This window comes from Tribolium madens, unplaced genomic scaffold, assembly GCF_015345945.1.
Source record: "Tribolium madens isolate multiple individuals breed KSU strain unplaced genomic scaffold, Tmad_KSU_1.1 Scaffold_3;HRSCAF=73;Tcas5.2_LG2, whole genome shotgun sequence".
In the NCBI taxonomy this organism is placed as follows: domain Eukaryota; kingdom Metazoa; phylum Arthropoda; class Insecta; order Coleoptera; family Tenebrionidae; genus Tribolium; species Tribolium madens.
In genome coordinates this window covers 2,780,070-2,804,033 of record NW_025401006.1, presented here as the reverse complement: position 1 = coordinate 2,804,033, position 23,964 = coordinate 2,780,070, and the positions used below count along the sequence as shown (strand labels likewise).

The window sequence follows — 23,964 nt, the reverse complement described above, 5'->3', positions numbered from 1 at the left end:
GCTAGGGTTCACTAGGTCCAAGTTAGATTTTGTTTTGTAAAGTTTGTTATTTTATCTGTTGTTACTGTTGTTATGGTTACTAAATAAATTTCTCTTTTCAATCACCTGTGTTTAAATCAATCGAACCTCCCCATTCCTCTCCACTGTATAAAAGCTGGCCGGAAAGGCATTCTTATGTAGTGTAAACCTGGAGAACATCTCCAAACAGTTCTTTTCCAACTTTTAGGAAAAAGTTGGTGGCGCCCGGTTTAAATAAGTAAAATAGTAAATAAAAGAAAACACATTACAGTCTATTTTTTTATTGTCAGGAAGTCTTTTTATCATTTAGCTTTCTAACTAGACTAAAACATAGGTATATGTGGGTTGATATTTAATAGTATATTATGTTATTAGAAGTAAAAGTGATAGTTTATGTGGCGAAGCTGAACGTTCATATACAGTATGTCTCCGGATTGAGTTTACAAGAGGAAAAAAAATATCTTTGTTTTTACGCCAAAACTGCAAAGGAAAAACATTTTTTGCTTCATCTGAAACGAGCAAATCTGTAATTAAAACTTTATTATTCTGATTCAGTGAAAAGAAAAGTTAATTTTTCTCTTGATTTTGGACTTAGAATAATTTTTCTCTGCTTTTTAAATCCCATCACATTAACGGTTTTATTTATATGACAACTATATGTCACTTTGACAATTAATTTATTAATTAAATAATGATAGTTCTTGTTAAAAATGACTTTGGTTTTTATCTTAAAACTGTTTCATTTAGTTTCGATTTATTAACATTATGTTTTTCACAAAGATTTTTGTTATTTAACTGGCTTAACTCATTTGTCAAAGTGACATCATTGTTAATAGTTATTTATTGTAAGAGTGTGTTAGATAGCGTTTTATCCACGCAAGAATGTTTAACCGCGAGAACGTCAGTTCGAGCGGTTAATTTTCTTAAGTGGATAAAACGCGACTAACACACGARTGCAATATAACGWTTRATCCACAWTCAKAGGCCRAAATRATTCCAAACTTAATTAAAAATTAAACTGACATTTAAACGTCACGCCAAATGTGCTTTCAGTTAAACGTAGTAAGCTGTTACGCGGTGCGCTGGTTACTAACAGTGGAATAAAGTTACTTTATTAATAAAGTTACTTTATACTCATCTAAAGTGTGGAATAAAGTCTCTTTATAGAGTGATTGTGGATAAAATAATAAAATTGCCAATGTGATAGGACTTAAAAAGCAGAAAAATATTAAGTTCAAAATTAAGAAAAAAATTAAATTTTCTTTTCACTGATTTGCTCGAATCAAAAATATGTTTTTCCTTTGCAGTTTTTTTGTAGATATTGCACAAAATTTAAATTATGATGAAATAATAAATGAATTTGCAAAAGCAAGAAAGATTTCTTCATAAATTTTTAAATTTGGTTTAATTTTAACAAATTCGTACATTTTTATTTGTATTGTTTGTATAGCCCATAATTTTTTGATTTTAATATTTTTAACAGAAATCATAACATAACATTAAAAAAATTCTACTTTTAAGGGCGCAAAACTATAGTCAATTAATACTTAGTTTCGACACTGTACTTGTTACATTTATAGTCATAAAAGTGGTCATAAACGTTTGTCACGTCTGCGGATAAAAAATATTTCAGACGATATACAATTTAAATACTGCATACATTTTTTCTAGAAACTTTGTATTTTTTACAATGTCTAATTTTGATTTTATTAGATGTTACACACCTATGCCTTATATCAAATACCATTTAACTATGAAAACTAGTTTTATGATTACATAGAATAATGATGACCTTAAAAATAGTAACAGTGCGATAATTTATATTTTAAATTTAAATAAATTGCGTTTATTGCCTTAAAACACGTAAGTAACCATAATAGAGTTTCATCGAAACGTAGGTATCAATTTTATAATTTCCGCTCTTTCCCGACACAAAATTCAACTAAATAGGGTGTCATTCTTTCAAAAACATACCTACAATAAATCACACCCTTATAAAAACAATCACAACAGATTTCCTAAATGTTGACCCATGTGTTCAAAGTTGAGTCATCGGAAGCAAAAGACAATTTATCAGTCGTCCGTGACTTGAAAAACTTAAGCCGAATGTTGCTCCTTAAATCTTAATTCGTACAAAGCGTAGGCGGAATTAAATTAAAAAATTTAGTTAGAAATGTTACGAAATAAAAATTTTGCAGAACTTGTTTTCTTAGATTAGATCTAATACATGTGTTTATGTGAGTTTGCTTTTCTCGTACAAATATAAATATTTTGTAAATAACATCAAAAGAAACCGCTTTTGCATTAAATAGCGTCATCAACCCACCTAATTTTATGATGTAACGACGCTTTTAAATACTTTTTGCAATTAGAACATGTCGGTGGCTTAAATCATCTAATTCCCGGTTGCAAAGTATTTTATTAGATGAAGAGTTTATTTAATTTTTACTATATTTGTTGATTTCAAAAGCAGACTTAATGAAAATAATAAAAAAATATACCTGCTGAATTGTCTGAATAAGATGAATTGTGTATGTCTAAGGTGTCATCAAGATAAGCTTCTTTCGCTGAGTCATGTAGCAAACAAGTGGACGACTCGTTTTGAAAATCCAATTGTCCTAAACCTGTCTCAAAATTCGTGTAATCATTTCCCAAAAATTTTCTCTCAGTTTCCACCAAATCTTGTCTGTAATAATTCCTCTGATACGAAAAATAATCTTGAAAGTTTTGATGAGAGGAACTTGCCCCAACTTCATTACTTCCAAAATCAAAATCCATCAAACTATTATCAAACATGTGATTTTGTGAATATTTGGTATGAGAGAAATAATTTAACAAATCACTGTTGTATGACTGCAAAGGATTCATCAAAACTTTCGTAAGCTCAGGTGAGAAAGTTTCATTTTCGCTTTTGATAAAATACATCGTCACAAACTAATTAAACATCCACTAAGAATTTTATACACAGACTGTGTGAATTTCTGAGGACATCTCATTTACATGAGACACATTTGGATGCAGCCAATGGAACAGATTTTTCCAGGGATTGGGGGAGGGATCTTATAAGTTGAAAATATCATTGGACGGGATCATTAAACTGGGATGAGTTATGAGGTGAGAGTTTTTTTTTTAACAAGGGATGTTGTTGTTAGCCAAACAAGCAAAAAATCTAAATGAGACAATAAAAGTCGTGATCCATTTTTTTAAATATCATTTAATTTTAATTTAATTAAAAAAATTTATTAAATAATTCACCTTGTAAATAAGTAACAAATAAATTAAACAAAACCTTGTTTTTTTTCTTTAAAACCACTTCACCTGATTTATTTGATCTCGATCAAAACACTACAGTTAGTTTCAAGATTCCACGACTAGTTACTAGTTTATTCCTATTTTTGTCACCTTGTTTAAGAAACAAGAAACATCAGGAAGTTTCCAGTGTCGATCTATTGCTCAAGCAAAATTGTGTGTGAATTGGTAAGTTATAAATTGTCATTATTATTTTAATCCAACCCAGGTTTGTTAAATTTAGTCTTGCAATAAATTTCAGTGGCTGAATTCAGTTCACACATTAATTTTCGCTTTTTGTCAGCATTTCCAAAATTGTTTACGTTTTAAATTAGGATCAGTAGTGCCGCCGCATTTCGTATTTTATTAATTGCCTGAAAAAAGGATATTAGAGGTGCCGCAGGGGATGTTTTTTTTGCCGTAGGCGCCGCTTGAATAATTTCAACAAAATGAGATTCCCATTTTAGTGACAAATTTGAAATTTGTTACATGAAAACTACGAAAAATATCACGTTTCACGGTCGACAAGCAGTCTAGCGTTTGGCCGGAAGTGTCTTTTGTATTGTCTTTGGAATTTATGTGAAACAAATGTTTTTTATTCTGGTGCATTCTCTATCAAACATGAGATCATTTTATCGCCATTAAAAGAATGGTGATGACTAACTGTTAAAATGTATGACAGGAAATTTAATTTTAATATTATTCCGGACCACACGTGATAAGCTGGACCCTCCCACGGTCGTCCAAGGGACATTTATCACAGTCAAATGACCGGTGAAAAATCTTCAAACTATCGTATTACAAGCTTAAACTTGTGTTTCAATTGAAAAAACTCGGTAAATTTTAATTATGATCATGCCATAACAAGATTTTTTTCGAAACAAATAATCTCAGTCTGTGAAACTCATCATCAAAGATTTGCGTATAAAAAATGGTCGTTTAGTCGAGTGGAAGCGTTAACACTTTATCTAGCCCAGATTTTATTCAGTGACAGTCAATAAAATGCGCATGGTGCACCTGTAAGTTTATTTTCGGAGTTGTCAAAGATTTTATTGACTTCTTTGACCAAATGAAATTGTTTACGATCCGACTGTTTCCTTCACGGAAATTAGCTTTAGTGCAATTTTATGAGCTTTTGGGCGCGTCCTCAAGTTCCGCAAACAAGCGGAAGTGTGCAAAAAAACAGATTTAATATCAAGCTTTTTTGTCTTTAAATTATTATTTTGTAACTGTAAGTTGGGGTAATACTCCCATTAAAATTGGTTTGGGTTTGGAACCGTTTTAGGAACATTATGTTGTTTATTTAAAATGCAATCAAAGCTCTACTTACATATACAAACATACGTAAAAGGAGTACGAAAGCGGTTACAAAAATCGGAAGTTAATTTATTAATGGTAGAAACATTTAACGCATAATAAGTAGACCCACATGACACTTTTTTATACTGATAAGTGATAACTTAAAGAGAAAGACAGAAACATTTAAATCAGGTACGACTTTTATGTCAAAGGCCCACTTATGGACTTACTCAATTAATTTCAACTCTTTTGCTATTAAGAATTGGTAAATATAAAGAAAAAAAGTGATGATTTATGATTTAGCTGTCTTGACCACTAAAAGGAGTTAAAATTGTTAGCAAATTTACAATATATATTCTAATTTAGCTATTTTTTTGTAGTAAATAAAGTAACGTAGCAGTAACAGCGGTAGGAAAAGTGTAAAACTATTCAAAATATTTTTAAATGTATTAATTATAAATTCACTTTCCACATGTCTCTTTACAAATAAGTTTAAAAGAAGTTTTAGAATTACGAAAATAAATTTATTAAATATTTATGTCCCATAACGTTAGGTTGGAAACAAAGAAAGACAGCATATGAGTATTTTCTGTCTTTTTTTTATAATTAGTTCTAATTAGTTAATTAAACAGAAATGAAATAAAGCATTTAAGTAATTTATTTTTTTATTAATGTAAGAATCTTAGAAATAAATATGATTGTTGTTATTTTTGTTGCATATCCTCTAAGTCATCCTCGACATTATGTCATAACTGTTAATGAAAATTTTACAATTTGATTTTGTCAATGTTGACTTTTAAGTGGTTTATAGGGATCATCAAATGTCCTACAAAATCATTTTTGAATCTTCGAATCTTTCATTATAAACTTAAAATTTTCGTTAACAATGCGGGTAAGCAAGCAATAAAATTATATTTACGCGTAAAATGACATCATCTTGAGCTTGTTAAATATGCCGATAACAATACCCACACGTATAAATCCAGTACATTATTTCTAGGTTTTCTGTGTGAAACACATGTGCTTAAACCAAATAATTTACATTTGTTGTGTAAACAACTAGAACTGTCCCACTGTCTATATACCAAACAATTTAGTTGCTGTCACAACAGCAGCAACTTAAGGTGAATGAACAACGTGTGGGCAAACCGGCCGTTTTTAAAATGTCGCTCCATAAGGTGCACTGTTTTGAGTGAATCAATTTGAATGAAATTACTCATCCATCTGTACGCAACGTGCTTATTCTGATTAGTTTGTTGCTAATAAATTAGATAAATGTGTGACTTTACATCACACCTTCTTCGGATTCAAACAACTTGTGAGACTGGTATGTGTTGGTGATTTAGACGCTAGAAGACTTTTTTTGAAAATTTACAAAATGGTGGGCCGGACTGATTACTCTAGTAAGTATTCCATTTTTTATATTGCCATAAAAGTGTCCAATCCACTTTTTCTTAATTAAACTGGAAAGTAATAAATAAAATTACAACACTTTTATCTCAGGAACAAAAGCACTATCACACTCACCTGCCGGTATATATTATCATCTATTAACCTTTTAAATTAAAATATAGTCTAGTCTTATCTAGTCGTTAATTATTGTTATTAAAAAATGTCTGAGAATTTGATACTAATGGAATATTGTCTTTCCAGCGACGCTTTACTTGTCCATGACCTAAATTTTTCCTGTGATGCCATCGGGTGATGTTTAATTTCGCCACTCCTCCCTTAAATATTGAATAGCTCTCCTTCCCTATTTTTTTCTCCACAAAATAACCATTCGTGATCTAGTTTTGTCAATGATTAGTCTATTTTAAGATTTTCTTAAGCTATACTAAAATTGTATCACAATACTTATGTATCTTTTGTTATCTCACAATGTGTGAAAAACAGATTATTGCATCCTCTAATTAAAACCATTGTTGTCATTGTCAAGGATAGACTGTCATCGCTAATATTATCTCTGTTATTCTTATAAATACGTAAATGTAAATATTCGTATTACTAAAGTCATTATTTATTTTTACGTTTCTGTAAAATATGGTAAAATCAAAATCTCTATTCAATTAACAGACTACAATTTTCTTATGGTTTTTTAAAGTTAAAGGTTGATTAATTAATAATTTTTTAAAGAAGAAAGATATGGGTCACGTCACGTGGAATTATAGTCAATAATTTGATAAATGTGGGCAGATATGGTTTTAATTTACATAAACAAATAATTATATTGTGTTCTGCAAAATGTTTTCATAGTCATAACCATAATAATTTTTTATAGCTTTTGGTGGTTTGCCGAAACTAGATTTTTGCAAAAATCATTTAGAAAAATTGTTCCGAATCAAGTAATTCCAAATTTAACGATCGATTATACAATTTCCGTTCTAATTCTGCTTTTAGTCGCCGTTTTGTTTATTATTTCAGCTAAGAATGTAAACTTTGGACTATTAATTAACCTGCGCTTAATTGATTTTTTTAATTTTAAGCAAGTTATTTCTGATATCTTTTACCAAGTGTTTAATGCGAGGTAAATTGATTAACACGCACGTATGTGGCGATAATAAATATTGTCAGGAGATGCACTGTTTGGCAAGATTTTTCAAAATAAAAATTATTAGGGATTTTTGTAAGTTTATATAACTCATCAGCGAAAATACAGTTTTAATATCGTGTTTCATAATATGACAAGCTTAATAGACACATTTCAGAAATTGTTAAATAAACATCGCTTTGAATTCTTAGTTTCTACACATGTTGTTAGAGATATATTTCTTGCCTCTAGTTTTACATAAAATAGATCTTTATTTTTTAATTGTTTATTATGTAGGTGGATATAATAAAACTAGTAATGTTTGCTTGATGTTACTAAATATTATTTTTAGATATTAAAATTGCCAAATCTAAATCGGATTATGATCGCAAATTTGTTTCAGGTCTGGGAAAGTTTTATAAATAATTTTGATCTTTTACTTTTGAAGAACGTTGATATAACAATCGATCAGTTTCATTCAATTCAATTAAGAGTATCGTAGCGTCATCACGCAGATACCGGAAGATTGTGTAAAAGCTACAAAAATAAATCGCCTTGATTCCCTTGATCTAGCTAAATATTTGTAAAAATGCTGCAGTAAAATTGAGTGTGTTGTTTCATGCACACCTTTGGTTGCGACATTAGGGGAGAAATGGCAACATTTCAAAAATAGAATATGCGGTATTGACCTTTGTCGGCTTTGGTCAAATGTATTAGCTTCTTCATGAACCCATAAGACAGTCAACGGCCACAGAGCATCCACTTCCTCATGCGTGTTTGTAAACAAATCACTTAACTGTTACGATGCAAAATAAAATTGAAGCGAGTCTACACCAATAAATGGTGAAAATCTTGGCATTCACATCCGATCGCATCTTCTTTTGCAGCTTACCTCATTGCGTTGCGCAACTGCCAACCTGTAAACAAGGTTTTAAAAATAAAATCGACGACAAAATACAATAATTTGATGTGTGAACTGTGTATTTTTGATTTGAAGAAAATCTGCGCGAGTTTAGGACTTCCGGCGTCGTAGCGGAATCGGCGTCAGTGCACCGGGTGGACGTCGTCAGTCCAACGTCGCCGAGAGTGAAATGCGCTAATTAGTGACTGAAAGAAAAACATGGTTGGACACTATAATCACGGTAATTTCGAATTATTTTCGGAGCAATGTGTTTATTTAAAAAAATATATTTTATTTTTTCCCAAAGGTTTTCGCACTCGTGCCTTAATTACACTAATTGCAACTGACCTAGAAACACCGAACGGCCTAATAAAAAGTTTATTGGGAAAAATAATAATGTCACACAAATGTCGCCTCAAAGGTTAAACGCCACACAATTATTCTGACCCAATTCGCAAAAATTGGACAGTCAATTAAATCAGTCGCGTTTTATCGACTTATTAATAGATTTTTTACGTTCCATTTCCATTTCTTAATTGTGCGAAAATGCATTTCACGCATTTTCAACACCCGGCTAGTGGCTTCTTTTCACACTTTCCCAACCATTAATGTCAATACAGTTTTTTTTTTGTTTAATTTTTTGAGACTTTGCTCTTTTAGATGAGCAAAGCGCTTCAAGGCCCTCAAAACCATAAAACCTTTAGTCATCTTCGATGTGCAAATTAATATCATAAATCACTTTTTACGATTTTCGTGTACAGAGTGAACAATTCAAACATTTGCTCACCTCTTGAATCACTCACTCATTTCATAATTTGTTTTTCCAGGTGTGCCCACTGCGGTGGAGTTGGAAAACAACAGCAACCAAAAGAAATACACCGTAAACCGAAAACCTGACGGTTTAGTCATACCCAAATCCCTTTGCGCCCTAATGGCGATAGGAGCCCTTTTATTAGCAATACTTGTAGGTTTATTAGTGTTTTTCTTCGTTGTTCCTAGATGTAGTGAAGCTTCTGATACTCGACCTAGTGACTTACGGGTAGGCGATGATGGCTTGCCAAGCATATCTGATGAAAGTTTATCAAAAGTTAATATTCCAAGCACTTTGGAAATTGACGAAAGGCTTCCTAGGAGTATAGAACCGATGCATTATAGGTGGGTTTTTCGGCACTTTGAAGCTGTCATTGCTGCAATAAGGAAGTATAATGCAATTAAGTGTATCCGCTTTTCGCCACAGTAAAAATTAACAAACAGTTTGTTGTCTATAAAATTGAACTTTTATTTGATCCTCATTTGAGTCAAGTGTCGATTTATTTAGCACACATCATGGCTAAGTTATTTATTAAGACATTTACTGTCATGACAAATGTTCGGTCTAATCAAGGACAACAAGCACAAATGGCAGATTATTAAATATGGTCATTGTTGTTGCACCATGAAACGTAGATGCACTATTAAAAAAATGATCAGTCTATAATTAGCTGAAGTATGACGGTGATTTATTTCATTGCTGTTACGCCATTGTTTACTCTTGTCTCAATTTAAGCTCATCGTATTGCTTTTTAATTCAAATAAACCAATCCCGTATTTTGCTGAAAGCATAAACAGGAGCAGTTGGGTGGAATGACGTTAATTTTTTAAAAATTATTTTTGAATCTGATATTTTTCAGTAATCTAGGTGAAGGATATTCGCAACAACCAAAATAAATATTTTAATTGTTGTTTGCTTTTGAGTTAACGAGATTTTGAAATCATTATTACCTTTCCAGAATTCAAGTAAGGCCACTATTGCCTAATCTAACTTTCGATGGTACTGTCACAATGTCCTTGAATGTGAAAGAACAAACCGATCGAATTATTTTCAACGTCAAAGACATTGAAATTGATAAACAATCAGTAAAAGTGCGATCGGTTAAAAGCAACACTCCTCTAGGCATCTCAAGTCAGGATTACGTTCCAGGGGAGAGATACAAAATAATTTTGGACGAGCCTCTAGATAAAAATATTATGTACACTCTCGAATTAACATATGTCGGGCATTTAAACAACCATTTGCAAGGATTTTACCGAAGCCAATATGATGAAAATAATAGTGTCAAGTAATAAATAATCGCTCTTTGGGACTTTTCTAAGTGTTAGTATTTTAGATATTTGGCAAGTACCCAATTTTCTCCGACAGATGCTCGCCGGGCATTCCCTTGCTTTGATGAGCCTTTATTCAAAGCAAACTTTTCTCTCATAATTGGAAGACCGTCAAATATGACTTCTTTGGCAAACATGCCGTTGGAAAAATCTGACTTTGAGTATGTTTTTCTCCCGTTTGGCACAAAATCACGATTTGGTTTTAGTCAAAATGATCGAACCTGGGTCTGGGATTATTACGAAACAACCCCGAAAATGCCATCCTATTTAGTCGCTTTTGTAATTAGCAATTTGCAAGCTTATGGCTCCTCGGATAAGTTGATTAAAGTATGGACGAGGGAGTCTCTAAGGATCCAGGCGAGATACGCGGCTGAGTTTGCACCGAAAGTGTTGCACTATTTTGAAAATTATTTCAATATTGCGTTTCCTTTACCTAAAATTGATATTGTTGCGATCCCAGATTTCGGCTATAACGCGATGGAAAATTGGGGACTGATCACTTTCAGGTACAATTTTAATAAAATTTTCTCCAAGTTATAGTCAATTTTAGAGAGAGTTCTCTTTTGTACAACACCGATGAGCCCGACGTTGATAGTAAAAGAACCATTGCTACAATTTTATCGCACGAATTGGGCCATCAGTGGTTTGGTAATTTGGTAACCCCGAAGTGGTGGAACGATTTATGGTTGAAGGAGGGTTTTGCCACTTTTTTGCAATATTTAGGGGCGGAGTTTGTAAGTTTTTTTCTTTGTTTTGTTTAGAAACCAGCATTTTTTTACAGGCAGAACCGGCATGGAGAATAAAAGCGGAGTTTATTTTCAGCGAAACAGCTCGTGCTTTTGCCCTTGATGCATTAGAATCATCTAGACCAATTTCGTACGAAGTGAAGAACAGTCGGCAAATTCGGCAAACTTTCGACGAGCTTTCATACGCCAAAGGTGCCGCTGTTGTCAGAATGATGTGTAATTTTCTTGGGGAAGATACTTTCAAAACTGGCCTTACTAATTATTTGCGAAAATATGAATACGGTAATGGTAACAGAGATGATCTTTTTGGGGCCCTGACGGAAGTAGCGCACCAAAAAGGGGCATTAGATTCGTCAATTAGTGTGAAAGATGTGATGGAATCTTGGACCAATCAGCCAGGGTTTCCGGTTATTACAGCTATTAGGGATCGAGCAAACCAAAAATTAATTTTGTCTCAGGTAACAATAAAATTAGTTTTTTAGTTATACAATTTTTTTTTGTAGAAAAGATTTTTATTTACAAATAATCAAAATGATAGTTCCACATGGTGGGTCCCAGTTTCTGTTACCACAGAATTTGGGAACTATGAAACTCAGCCTACAGTGTGGCTAAAAAACGAACCTATGATCACTTTAAATCTTAATGCAACATCGTGGTACCTCGTCAATATTAATCAAACAGGTATTTTTATTTAAATAATCATAGTTTTTGCATTTTTTTTTCTTAGGGTATTACATCGTGAATTACGACGAGGCTAATTGGAAATCACTGACTCAACACCTAATGTCACTACCTACCATAATAAGAGCCCAATTAATTAGCGATTCCATGGACCTTGCACGAGCAAATTTACTAGATTATGATATTCCTTTAAAACTAGTTCAACATATGGCCCTTCGTGACAAATTCATCATGTTTGTTCCAACAAATGTCGCTTTCAAAAAACTGGAATTTTTAAGTGACATGTTATCAGCAACTCCAGCTTTTGGTTTATTTGAATCATTCATATCGACTATCTTCAGAGATACTTACAGAACTGTAAACTCAGATTTGGACTATAATTCTGAAGATTATCTTCATCAAAAGATTCGTAAAATGGTTTTGAGATGGGCTTGCAGAAAAACAGATTCCGAGTGTGCCATTACGTCCCATCGGATGTTTAGGGATTGGATGGAATATGCAAGACCGTCAGTAAAATTTTGAAACTAGAAACACTCTTTAAATAATTGATTTTAGAATTCCTCCAAATATCCGTGATGTTGTTTATTGTACAGCTATCAGACAAGGGAGTGAAGCCGAATGGAGATTTGCTTTCAACAGATATTTAAACACGTCTTCAGTTTCTGAAAAAAATGTTCTTCTAAACGCATTGGGATGTACTACCCAAAAATGGTTACTTTCAAGGTATTATTTGAAATATATTTTCATTTGTCTTTCTGTCTGCCACAACTAATTTCTTCTAACTTTCATAATTAATAAAGTTAATACAACTACACTTAACAGGTATCTGGATAATTTGGTCCGCAATCATTCCAGTATAAGAATTCAAGATGCCGACAGAGTTTTCAAATCAGTATGTGACAACAATATTGCCAGTACCTTAGCTTTTGACTTCTTGAGAACGAATTGGATTAAATTAATATCATTGTAAGTGCAAATCTCCAAAATCTGACGCACCTAAACTACCCAAATTTTAGCTACGGCGAAGGTTTCAATATTATCAGCAAAATGGTCAAAAGTTTACCGCGATTTATGACTACTGAGTATCAACTCTCCGAGGTAATTTTTGCGTATTTTTGCGAACATTTAAAAAATTCCTTTTCAGCTCATAAGGTTTAGAAATCAAGTCAGACACAATTTGAGTACGGCAAGTCAAGCATTCGATAGTGCCATCGAGAGAGTACGAGGAAACGTGGCTTGGATGAAAAAGAATTATCAGAACGTAGAAAAGTGGTTAATTGATAATAAAGAACATTTCCATGCGTAATTACTAATTAACTTAGATAATTACTAGACAAATTAGTATTACTTTTTGTTACATTTTAACTTTATTGCGCGTTTTTTGTATAAACAAAAACAAAATGTTCGACATCCAAAGAGAATATAAAGTGATAGTTGTGTAACTGTACATCTTGTTAATATTTTATTGTGCTTTTTCTACTCTATTTTATCACTTCGAAACAATTTCATAATTTATTTTTAATAGAAATAATAATACGACATAATGTTTTATTTACCCTTTCTGTTTAATATAACAGTCGTTGTTGCTCATCTTTAATTACAGTAATTGCATACAAAGTTTTTATTTTGAATTTGGACTAGTTGGAGGAGTTGCAGGTGTTAAAGTTATGGTCGGCACACTTAATGATATAGAAGTGTTTTTCTGGGTATTTATTTTGTCTTTTGTAGAAGTTTCTAAAAATCACAATAGGTATACATATAATCACTGAAACCACGTAAAATTTTGTCTTACCATGATTCGATTTTTTATTATCCATAATATAGTAACTTTTTGCTTTATACTCGTAATTAATAAATAAATTTAATACGTGTCTTAAGTCAGAAAAGCGTTTAAACGTCTTATTTTTAAAGTTTATTAAACAGCTTGTTCATCATTAATTTCAACCTTGAAATTGACCAATTGTAAATGAATGAAGTACGAGTATATTTCAAGCACACAACAAACACCTAGGTTTTCATTATTACAACAGAACTTTGAATTATAACCAGTTTTCCTAATTTTTAAATTTTATCAAGCTGAAATTTTAAATTAAAAATTTCTATTTTGTGTTTTTAGGTTGATGGCTAGAGAGCGCCACTAATAGAAATCATAGCCAACTTTAAGTTTGTATAATAGAGGAGAAAAAGATCATTTTAAGAGTTGCATTTGCCATTTTTGCCAGGATTTGGATTATAGTACAAAAACAATGCCAATTTTGTAAATACATATTTTTTGCGTCCCTGCAAAAAAAAGAACACTAGTTGCATTAAAAGCGAATATAAAACTTGATTTGACGAACAAATGATTATTACGAAGTTTTAGGAAATTTTACTTTTAGATTTTTTACATTAAATATGGTTATATGCATTAGGTATATGTATATGTTTTTATTGGAATAAAGTATTTCGAAGAAAATTGTCAAATAAAATTTAAGTTTCCCGCCGATTGTTGTTGACAGGGCGTGTTTAATTAAATCTAGTGCTTTTAGCTCCGCAACGTTGTTAATTTCCAATCCGTTGAGGAAATGTTGAGCAAGTCTCCGGTGTGGAGTGTGTTACTGATGATTGCTAATTATTGCTATTAATTTGGAATTTTCCATTGTAATGACTTTAAATCTCCAATTTTTATCTAACCGACCAACTAACGATTGAGCCACCGTTACACATGTAAGCCTAAAAACCCCAAAATCCATAAAACAAAAGACGACGATTGAACGAATTTTCCAGGTTTGGAAAAGAAGATGACAATTCTGGAAGATAACGTCATACCTTTGCGTAGCAAACTACGTCTGTCGACCGCAAATCAAACCACGAAACAGTTTTTAAAACGTGAAGGCTCTTTTCTAGAAGCTCCATTTAGTAAAAGACAGGAGCTGGAAATGTTGAACGGCTATCGGTCCGAGCAGAGGGGCAACGACGCGGCCCAGGATTTCCCAGTTGCCACTCTCTCTAACATGGGCAACACGTGCTTCCTCAACAGCGTTTTATACACTCTAAGATACGCCCCAACTTTTTTACATAACCTTCACCACCTAATTGGAGATCTGGCACTAGTGAGCTCACGCCTTAGTCAAACCAAAGCGAAGACGTCATCTTTGGGACGCAACGTGGGGGCCATCACCGGCCCCAGCTCTAGAAGTACCAGCAGTAAAGATTTACTCTCCCTCAGTACTTCTGACATTATACCCAAATCAAAAGTCCAAATTGTCACTGAGAAGCTCCATGAGCTTTACGTAACAATGCACAACTTGGAAGTGAAAGAATCGAACGACGCCTATCAACCTGTTGCACTTTTGCAAGCAATTAGGGAGGCAAATTCGATTTTTGAAGGTAACCACCAACAAGACGCCCATGAGCTGCTTGTTTACTTATTAGATAACATAAGAGAGACATGTGACTTGTTAACGCAACAAGTGCAGCAAAACCCCGATTTGTTGACTGAAACTGAGATCATTCCTTCCCCCAACAGTAGCAAAATTTGGAGCGTCCGTCGCTCGTGGAAAATCACCCATAAGAAGAAGGAAAAGAATGCGAAAGAGGCCATTAGTGAAGAGCAAGTGAACGGTTCTAGTGTCACCGACACGGAAGACGCGTGTTCGGTCGACGGGGGCGGCGATAACATCGCGAAAAAAAAGCTAGGGTATAATTTCGTCGCGGAGGATTTTGAGGGTGTGACCCTTCGACGCACCAAGTGTCTCGAGTGTGAGAGTGTGACCGAGCGCAAGGAGCCTTTCTACGATATTCCGGTCCCTATTTCCGTCAAAGACACCGAATTCGAGCCGGACACCGCCAGTGAAATCTACCGAAAAGCGTGTGTGACCAGTGAGAAATTGTGCGACGCGAATAAATATCTCTGTGAGAAGTGCCAGCGATACAACGAGGCTAGTCGCGACGTCCTTTTCGAGAAATTGCCCAACATTATGGTTCTGCAACTCAAGCGTTTCACCACGTCTTCCGCAGGAGTGCAGAAAGTCAACACTTACCTCCCGACGCCGCTGGAAATGGCGTGTTTTTGCGAATCGTGTTGTAACGTCGAGGAGGATGAGACGCCACCGCATCGGTACCGCCTGTGTTGCGTTATTATGCATCTGGGGGCTTCCATGGCGTCGGGGCACTACATCGCTTATGTGAAAGCCTCCGATCATTTTGAGGACTACGCGGAGTGCTCCAGGAATATGCCCAAGGGAAGCTTGTCGGCGAGCAGCAGCGAGAAGTCGTTGAATATTTTGAAGTATTTCAAACCGAGGACGATAGGGTCTCTCAGTGAGAATAAAAGTATTTTGTCGAAAAGTGTGATGAATGGTGTGAGGATGTGCAAAAGTATGGATTGTTGTGGTGTTAAAATAAATAAAAATGTCGTGGAGAACGTTGTTAACTCGTATCCTCGGAAGAACGAACAGGATTTTTTTAACGGGTCCGAGGATATGTGGTTGGAGTGTGATGATGAAAGCGTCAAACCAATTACGAGTCAAGAGTTTAAAGAAGAGTTGTCTTATAAACCCAACTCGACGTCAACGCCCTACTTGCTGTTCTATTCAAAAATAACTGATATACCTTTAGATTAATTTTTTCGTTGAAGCACTGTTAGGTAAGAATCAATTATTTAGGAAGTACAAAAACCCATTGACTAACTGAATGTGATATTCAAAGAATCTTTATAATATACTACTATAAATTGATCTGTAATTCTGTTATACTCTTGTTACGCTACTTTACTTCCTAAATGATCTAATAATTGTCTCGCAATATTGTTTTTTGCTTCAGTATAGAAAAATTATCTAGTCTTTTTAAAATGTTCGGGGTGTTCGTTTTGAGTTACGCAATTTTATGCAAATGCTGAAAAACCGAAAAATATTTTTAATGTAATTGTAACATGTCACCAAATAAAACGGATATAATTAATTATTAATTTTTTTCAGCATGAATATATTGTTAAATGATACGACCTTGCATCTATTTGGCGGCACAGAAAGCTGAAATTATTGTAATCAAATCGTTGTGATAACACCATTCTTTTTGCCTTTGAAGTTGGAATTTATCGCGAGTTTTGTAATGATCAATGTTGTGAAACACCCTGTAACATTGTTCAATAAAAATTTCGAACGTCTTGTTGGAATTTGGCGATTCATTTTATTTATTTAAAAATTGTCTAGTGTTAATACTGAAGAAACAGTATACAATCACAAAATTTATACAAATTGGACTTGACCAGTTAATTGGTCCATTCTGTATATTTTTATTAGCCGTTAGTAGTGTCGAAAGGGAAATTGTCCCTTATTGGACTAAATGCTTGAAAATCGTATTTACGCAGTGTTACATTTTTTGTAAAGCTGGGTGGAATTATTAACTTATTGGTGTTACTGAATTGTATAAATTGCTTCTGGTTGCAAGTTCACACAACATGATCGTGCAATTATTTGAATTGATTCCAATGAAAGTGAAAATTTTGACCAGTATTATAATGTAGACTAGATCGGTAGGTACGATATGCCTATATCATAAAATTCGTGATATTAGATAGAAACAAAATATTAAACGTGGTAAGGGGTCCTCAATATTACATACACACCATTCCTTCATTTTACAAAGAACAAACAGCGCATATAGAACGGTTTTTCTTTAATTTAAAATACATTCGATTAACAATTAAAACAAATTAAGCTGCTTTCTTAAGTACATGTTTTATAAAATATATTTTTTGTAGGATAACTGTATTTAAAAAAGTTAATTAGTTAATAAATCTTTGTTTTCAATCTGTCTTTTCTTGCGAAAACTTCTTAAACAAATTCGAAATCTCATCAAAGTGTTTATGTTGCCACTGAACATTCAATTTCGCCGTCTCCAAACTTTGCTCCACGCCGTGTTTTATTTCTTTAAGGTACATCTGGTTGTCTTTTACGAAGTTTTGCAGCTAAAAAACTCACTTTTAATACATGGGTAAAAATTAACATTACCCACCTCTTTGTAGTCACTTTCCGCAGTTGTTTGGGCAGCAATCGACGACAAATACCGTGACAATCTACGACCATTTTGTGACAAACTAAAAACCCGTTACTTTAGACTTTAACTGTAAAAAAAATCAAATATACTCACTAATTGTATATATCCTTAATCCTAGTATTTAAAAAATGTTTGGCCACGTAATAACCAACATTATTACCGGCAACAGCACTGAAAACAGAAGAACTGTCCTGTTTCCTGATACCCGAATTTGGAGTAATCGACCATTCCAGGAAACGATTCAACAACCAAAGCTCTCTTGTGCAACCCAAGGCACTCAAAATGGTGTTTTGTTCAGAAGCGACGTTGGATTTTTTGTACTGTTGCCACAAAAAGTCCCATTCTTTCTCTCCTCCATTTCTGATAGCTGTGCAGAAAATAACACTCCTCATTTCTTTCGATATACTAAAATATACCTAGTTTTTTAAGAGCAAGCGAAAAAATTTATCTTTACATATGTTTGTCTTCTGGATTTTTCTGATATTTATGGAATAAATCAGTAGCATCAGCCACACAATTGGCAACATCGAACTTACAAGCCCATTTGTCAATCAAAACTTGATGTTTAACAGCATCGAGTTGACCAGATTTGGTCTCCGGGACATTGAGTCCTCCAATTTTCTCGTAAATTGGATGAACTAATTTTTTCATGTAGTTCTACAAGAATTCTCATGTAATCTTCATCCACATTGTAGAGAAAGGTAAAGTAGGGGAAATACTTAACTCCAATTGGATGTTTATCGGTCTAGTACCCGAGTATCCAATCAGAATCGAGTATTTGAAATTCTCTCCTATTTCTAGTTTCTACCAATTCAGTAAGCAAGGTATACCTCACTGAAGAAATTCGTACTTACCTTGAAATCGCCATAAATTACGCTTTTCTTCAATTGCCGATTCAGAGAATGAATATTAGTTAAAGCTGTTTTCCATGGCAAATAAGCTTCCTCTGATTTAAGATAAGCCAATAAGTTAAAAACAACATCATATTTAATATTGCCGGTCCACCCCAAATCAAACGAATCATCAATCAGTTGGACTTTATTCAAAACTGGAATTTCATGGTGATTTGCACTGTTTAAAGTTTCTGTTAATAATTTCCAATTATGTTCGTCGTAATTAACTTTGTAGAGTCCTGCAAGTTTCATATTGAACAAAATCCATGAATCTTTACTCGGCAAATTCCCAATTGTTGTGACATTCTGATCACACGACAACCACATTTTTGGTTTAGTTGAATCAAAAGAATGTTCTTTGGCATCAGTGTAAGTCAGTGGAATCCACCAACAACCACTTTCCGACTTTTGCCTAATTTCATCTTTCAAAAATCTTTCTTGTGCGATATCAGCCGTATTTTTATTATAATCCCTAGTAACAGTAATCACCGGATATCCGGTTTGGACAGTCCAAGTATCCATAACTGTCTTCACAGTCAAGTTTTTCGGAAGTGCGCCATTTTTGTGTGCTTCCTCAGTCAGGGATTCCCATAGGTCGTCTTGTTCGGCATTCGCATACTTATGCTTCTTCAAATAATTACTCACACCTTTTCTCAAAGTTTCGTCACCGAGAAACAGTGACATCATCCGGATCAAGAAAGAACCCTTTTTGTAGGAAATCGTATCGAAGATTTCATCGATTTGGTTCGGATGTCCTATTGGGACCGACACCGGATGCGAAGTTCGAAGAGAATCGAAGGAGAAAACGCTCAAAATGTTGTTAACAGCATCGTCTTCGAAGGATTTCCATTCAGGATAGAGGTGTTCAGTCGCACGACTTGCCATGTAAGTGGCAAAACCTTCATTTAACCATAAGTCAGTCCACCATTTCATTGTGACCAAATTGCCGAACCATTGATGGGCCAATTCGTGGGCAATGACGTTAGCGATGCGTTGTTGGTTGGTCAGAGAAGTAACTTTGGGGTCAAAAAGTAGAAGAGCTTCACGATAAGTGATCAGACCCCAGTTTTCCATAGCACCGGCACTGAAATCGGGAATAGCAACCATATCTTGTTTGGGGAGAGGATATTTAATATCAAAGAAATCCTCATAATATTCCAAAACTTTAGGTCCAACTTCTCTTGCATAATCCACTTGATCCAAAGAGTCTCTTTTGGCCCAAATTTTGAAAGTCACGTTATTTTTTTGGGACGGTTCCGACATTTTGTATCCGAAATCGGAGATCATGAATGCAACCAAATAGGTCGACATGGGGACCGAAGGTTGGTATTTATCCCAAAAATAACCCTCCTTCTCCTTACTGGAACAAAATTTTGAAAAAAAAATGTAAATGCAAAAATCCCATTACATTGGTTGTGACTCAATCAATGGCATGTTGCTGATTGAATTTAAGTGAGCTCTGCGACCTAAAGTAATGTCGAAAGTTGCTTTCATTCCTGGTTCGTCAAAACAAGGGAATGCCCTTCTGGCACTGATTGCTTCAAATTGTGTAACTCCGAGCCATCTTTTTTCTTTCGTTTTCTCATCAGTGTAACTACTCCTGTAAAAACCTTTTAACCCATCATCGAGGATAGCTTTATAAGGGATGAAAAGTTGATAATTGTGATCCTTCTGGAGTTGCTCTTCTAAATTAACAATGAGAAACTCATTCCCAGGATCTAGTTCCACAATTTTGACTTTAAGGGACTTGGGTTTCGAACTCGAAACATCTTCAACAGTTACTTGGTCATCGATAATTGTCAGATTACTCGCATGTAGAGTGATATTATGTGTTGGTTCATGGCAAGTTAGCTGAAATAGTTATTAATGTAGGTCAATGTTGCCAATATCCGTAAAATTGAAAAGTGCTTTGAATGTTAATGCAATAAAGGTATTTTTAGGGGACACAAGGTTAGAAACGCTACAGTAAATGAATAAAAACAAGCACAAAAACGTACCTGAATTGTTACTTTTCCTTCGAAATCAAATTTGTTTGGGCCTCCAAGGTGAGAGAGGATTTGGAGTTTGTAATTTGTTGGTAGTACGCTGGTTGGGAGGCGGTAGGAATTAACGCTTATTACAAAAATGTAACAAAGAAGAAAGCAAACCAATCGAGTCATTTTCTGAAATATAAGAAAAAACCTCAAGGTCTGTGACACCTATAAAACTGTCAATTTGGAAATTTGTCAATTAAAAAAAAATAGAAAAGTATGCCCCATTATCGCATGATATCTCATGAATAATAAATCTTTTAATTGCCGGCGAATTTGATGAGTATTCCAGTATTCAAAACACATTTTTTGTGAAAATTCAACTCGAAGTCTCTCCATTAAGAGCAATTAAGAGTTTGATGACACTTTTGAAAAAAGCCAGCTTTCAGCGCTTTTATCTCAAAATGAATAAGAATTAGACGACACAAATGTTTATCAGCATGTCGATCAGATTAGTATGATAAAAAGCTTTTTCTGCTTTTAAATTAAAGCTCATTTCAGGTCAGTGACTTAAACGATACAAAAACTTTACAAAAATTTTCCTATATTAAACTATGAGTTGCAACATTTGTGTGCGGTCTAAATTCCCAAGAAACTTTACCACTGATTAAAAATCTATTGCCAATTATTTTCCTATTAAAACTCTTACATAACGGAAACAAAGAATAATAAGACACGAATTAAATGTAACGCGATTTTCACACATTGCTCAATTTATATTCATAATCGACACAATTAAAAGAGCAGGAATAGAATGATAGCTGCACGTGAAGAGGCCCTAATAGGAAAATGAGCCTTTTGGGCCACTAGTCAATGCATAATAAATAAATGCACTACATCCTGGTCCTAAAACTTTTAGTTACGGCATAGACCAATCCTGTATTTTCATCAGATTATTCTTGGCACTCCTACAGAATGCTTTCTCTTATTAGAAATAAAAGAAAGTGAAAAACGCCACTTTGTTTCAGTGGTGCAACTGATAGATAAAACAAATAACCTTTTAATTCATTTAGTTTAATTTAGATTTAGAAACCGATAAAACTTCTCATCTTACAGGCGTTGGCTAATTGTGTACATATAATTTAATTGTTTTTGAATGGCATAATGCCATTAATATTGTAATTATCAACACGCACAGGTAGTGATGTCAATGACATAATTCTCAAATGAAGAAAATTCTAACTGTTTCATTGGTGAAATTTATTGTGAAAACACAAAAAAATCTCATAAATTGCTTTATTCAAATTTTGAGTAATTGAAAAATTATTGTACCAAATTTATTAATCAACAAAATTTAACAATATTACCTTGAGTTTATGCGATGTCAAGCAATAAAATAATACTGGTTGATATTAACTTTTCACAAAGATTGGCTGAGACGCGATAGGCGTCTCACTTGGAACTGTTTGCTACCAGTTTGTGCCCCTCTCTATATAAACGTAAGCAGTTGGTTAATTTGCATAGTACGTCGTACCTATTATATCAATTTTTGTTTAGCTACGATTTTGTAAATACCACCAGATTCCCGTTTAGCACTATGGTTGATCATTTAGGTGTTCTAATCTCTTTTTAGGTTTAGTATTTTTATTATACAATGTGCCAATTAACAGTTTACATAATTTATTAAGCTGTTTGCACAATTACGTGATACATAAACAAAAATATTGTCTTTTTTATAATCAGACTTGGATCAAAATACATTTTTCAGTAATTTTAAGTTAATTATGCACAGGGATACATAAGTATAAACTTCAAATAAATTAAAAAACTGCCCAAACACGTCACAATCTGGTTTAAAAAACAAACATTGACCAACTTCTATCATTCATTAATGCTTTTTTATTTGTCATTCATTAAGTACACTAAAAGTAGGTAGATCAGGTAGATACTGGTTACAGCACTGAAAAATAGCCATTAAAGTTATTATAGTCCATCATAAAGATTAAGATTAATGCTCCGCCCATTTTAAATGGTTCCCAACTAGCAAACCAATCATATCTAAGCAAAAATTAAAATTTTATTTATTTATTTGCTTGTAATACATAATTATGTGACATAAAATCTTGGAAAAATAATAACAATTGTTGCTAAGTAAGCAAAGATATTTTTGTAAAAATACCACAAAATAACAATTACCGATATATATTAATATACAGGGTGTTTTGCGAGCTCCACCATGGGGATTTCAGTTATTATAACAGGTACGAGGTCGGTTAAATTAGCAAAAAGCTGGGAATTTTATGCTGAACAATAATCTGAAAGAAAATTTAATATGTCATTTTTACTTTCTGAATTAAAAAAAAAAAACAGAAATTTGTAATTTTTGTTTTCATTTTTTCAAGCGAAAACTAAAAGACCTAGACGTTTTTAACTCGGACGTTCTTAAGGCACTTTCCTACAAGGATCCCAATCTGTCATCGTATTTTCCATGGCGCTCTTGATATCAGAGTTACAACACCAAACTTTGGATTTTCTTATATGTATGGACGCCATATTTGATTTCTGTATTTTTGAAAAGTTTTCTTGTTCCTGGTTACAACGATGTAACACGATATGGTCAAATTTTACATGCTGATCAAAATTAAGAACATGCGTTTTTGCGAAAAGTGCTTTGGAAAAAACGCCAACAATTTTAAGTAACAAACTAAATTTTGACAGTTCAATTGAATTTGGATCTGGAAGGCACATTTCCGTCAAGCTTACCTACTTAAAAACAAAGGTTTTGAAGTAGAAACAACGTGATGAACTAGAATTTATTCTTCGCAAAGCAAAAGAACACAATAAAAGATGCTCGAATGCACCAAAAATGTAGTTTTCTCGCATCTGTTATAACAACTGAGATTGCCATAGTGGAGTTCGAAAAACGAACACCCTGTATAGAAACCAAAAAAATCCTACTTGTCCATGTATACACTCAAAAAATCAATAAACAAAAAAAATACGGCCAAAAAGAGGATCAACTGAATTTTTGAGATCAGAATGGGTCCAAGAAGAGTTTTATGAAAATTTTATACGGCTTTTGAAATACAAAAACACTAAAATTTTTTGAAAAAAAAACATAAATTGGAGCTGTTTAAAAAAGCCGAGTTGATATGGAATGAAAATGACCCAAAAATCGGATTAAAATTAAATATTTGAAAAAAATCAACAAATATGTAATTAAATAGACAAAGTTAAAAATGATTTTTCCCAGTGGTCTAACCCGAAAAAAAAATGTTTTCTCAAAGAGCAATGAATAAAAAAATTGTCAAAATGCTTAAAAAATCATACATTTTCCGTTTAATAACAGAGATTAGTGAAAAGGTAGAGAAAGGAAACCTTGTATGACTCTCATAAGGAAATTTTAAGTTTTAATCCGGTATCCTATCCCCCTCACGACCACAATAATCTTTTCGTAATC

The 23,964-nt window shown here is 33.5% G+C and overlaps 4 protein-coding genes across 6 annotated transcripts in view; 2 read left to right on the top strand and 2 right to left on the bottom strand.

Annotated features, from left to right (window-relative positions):
• LOC123007668 (homeobox protein Hox-C4a) overlaps positions 1 to 2,972 on the bottom strand; it is a 5,865-nt gene extending 2,893 nt beyond the window's left edge. The window contains exon 1 of the mRNA XM_044403078.1: positions 2,520 to 2,972. Within this exon, the coding sequence (XP_044259013.1) occupies positions 2,520 to 2,943 (424 nt within the window). The 5' untranslated portion in view covers positions 2,944 to 2,972. The remainder of the gene's footprint in view (positions 1 to 2,519) is intronic.
• Positions 2,973 to 3,382: 410 nt separating this feature from the next.
• On the top strand, positions 3,383 to 13,141 carry LOC123008139 (aminopeptidase N-like). 3 transcript variants are annotated; one of them, XM_044403780.1, is made up of 13 exons: positions 3,383 to 3,495; positions 8,861 to 9,188; positions 9,803 to 10,132; positions 10,181 to 10,336; positions 10,382 to 10,681; positions 10,726 to 10,909; positions 10,957 to 11,379; positions 11,425 to 11,602; positions 11,649 to 12,108; positions 12,158 to 12,325; positions 12,425 to 12,568; positions 12,619 to 12,700; positions 12,747 to 13,141. In XM_044403780.1, exons 2-13 carry the CDS (start codon positions 8,965 to 8,967, stop codon positions 12,906 to 12,908), a joined length of 2,811 nt encoding a protein of 936 aa, XP_044259715.1. In that variant the 5' UTR covers positions 3,383 to 3,495; positions 8,861 to 8,964; the 3' UTR covers positions 12,909 to 13,141. The 3 variants fall into 3 exon arrangements, with proteins under 3 accessions (XP_044259715.1, XP_044259713.1, XP_044259714.1); XM_044403778.1 differs by lacking the exon at positions 3,383 to 3,495 and adding an exon at positions 5,592 to 6,008; XM_044403779.1 differs by lacking the exon at positions 3,383 to 3,495 and adding an exon at positions 7,535 to 8,274.
• A 1,013-nt stretch (positions 13,142 to 14,154) lies between these two features.
• On the top strand, positions 14,155 to 16,543 carry LOC123008142 (ubiquitin carboxyl-terminal hydrolase 1). The gene is made up of 2 exons (XM_044403783.1): positions 14,155 to 14,308; positions 14,369 to 16,543. Exon 2 carries the CDS (start codon positions 14,383 to 14,385, stop codon positions 16,204 to 16,206), a length of 1,824 nt encoding a protein of 607 aa, XP_044259718.1. The 5' UTR covers positions 14,155 to 14,308; positions 14,369 to 14,382; the 3' UTR covers positions 16,207 to 16,543.
• Positions 16,544 to 17,253: 710 nt separating this feature from the next.
• LOC123008141 (aminopeptidase N-like) lies at positions 17,254 to 21,984 on the bottom strand. The gene is made up of 8 exons (XM_044403781.1): positions 21,872 to 21,984; positions 20,532 to 20,696; positions 19,943 to 20,385; positions 18,496 to 19,894; positions 18,096 to 18,298; positions 17,735 to 18,046; positions 17,600 to 17,681; positions 17,254 to 17,552 (listed from the first exon to the last, which is right to left on the bottom strand). The coding sequence occupies exons 2-8, from the start codon at positions 20,691 to 20,693 to the stop codon at positions 17,391 to 17,393; spliced, it is 2,763 nt and encodes a 920-aa protein (XP_044259716.1). The 5' UTR covers positions 20,694 to 20,696; positions 21,872 to 21,984; the 3' UTR covers positions 17,254 to 17,390.
• Positions 21,985 to 23,964: the final 1,980 nt, after the last annotated feature.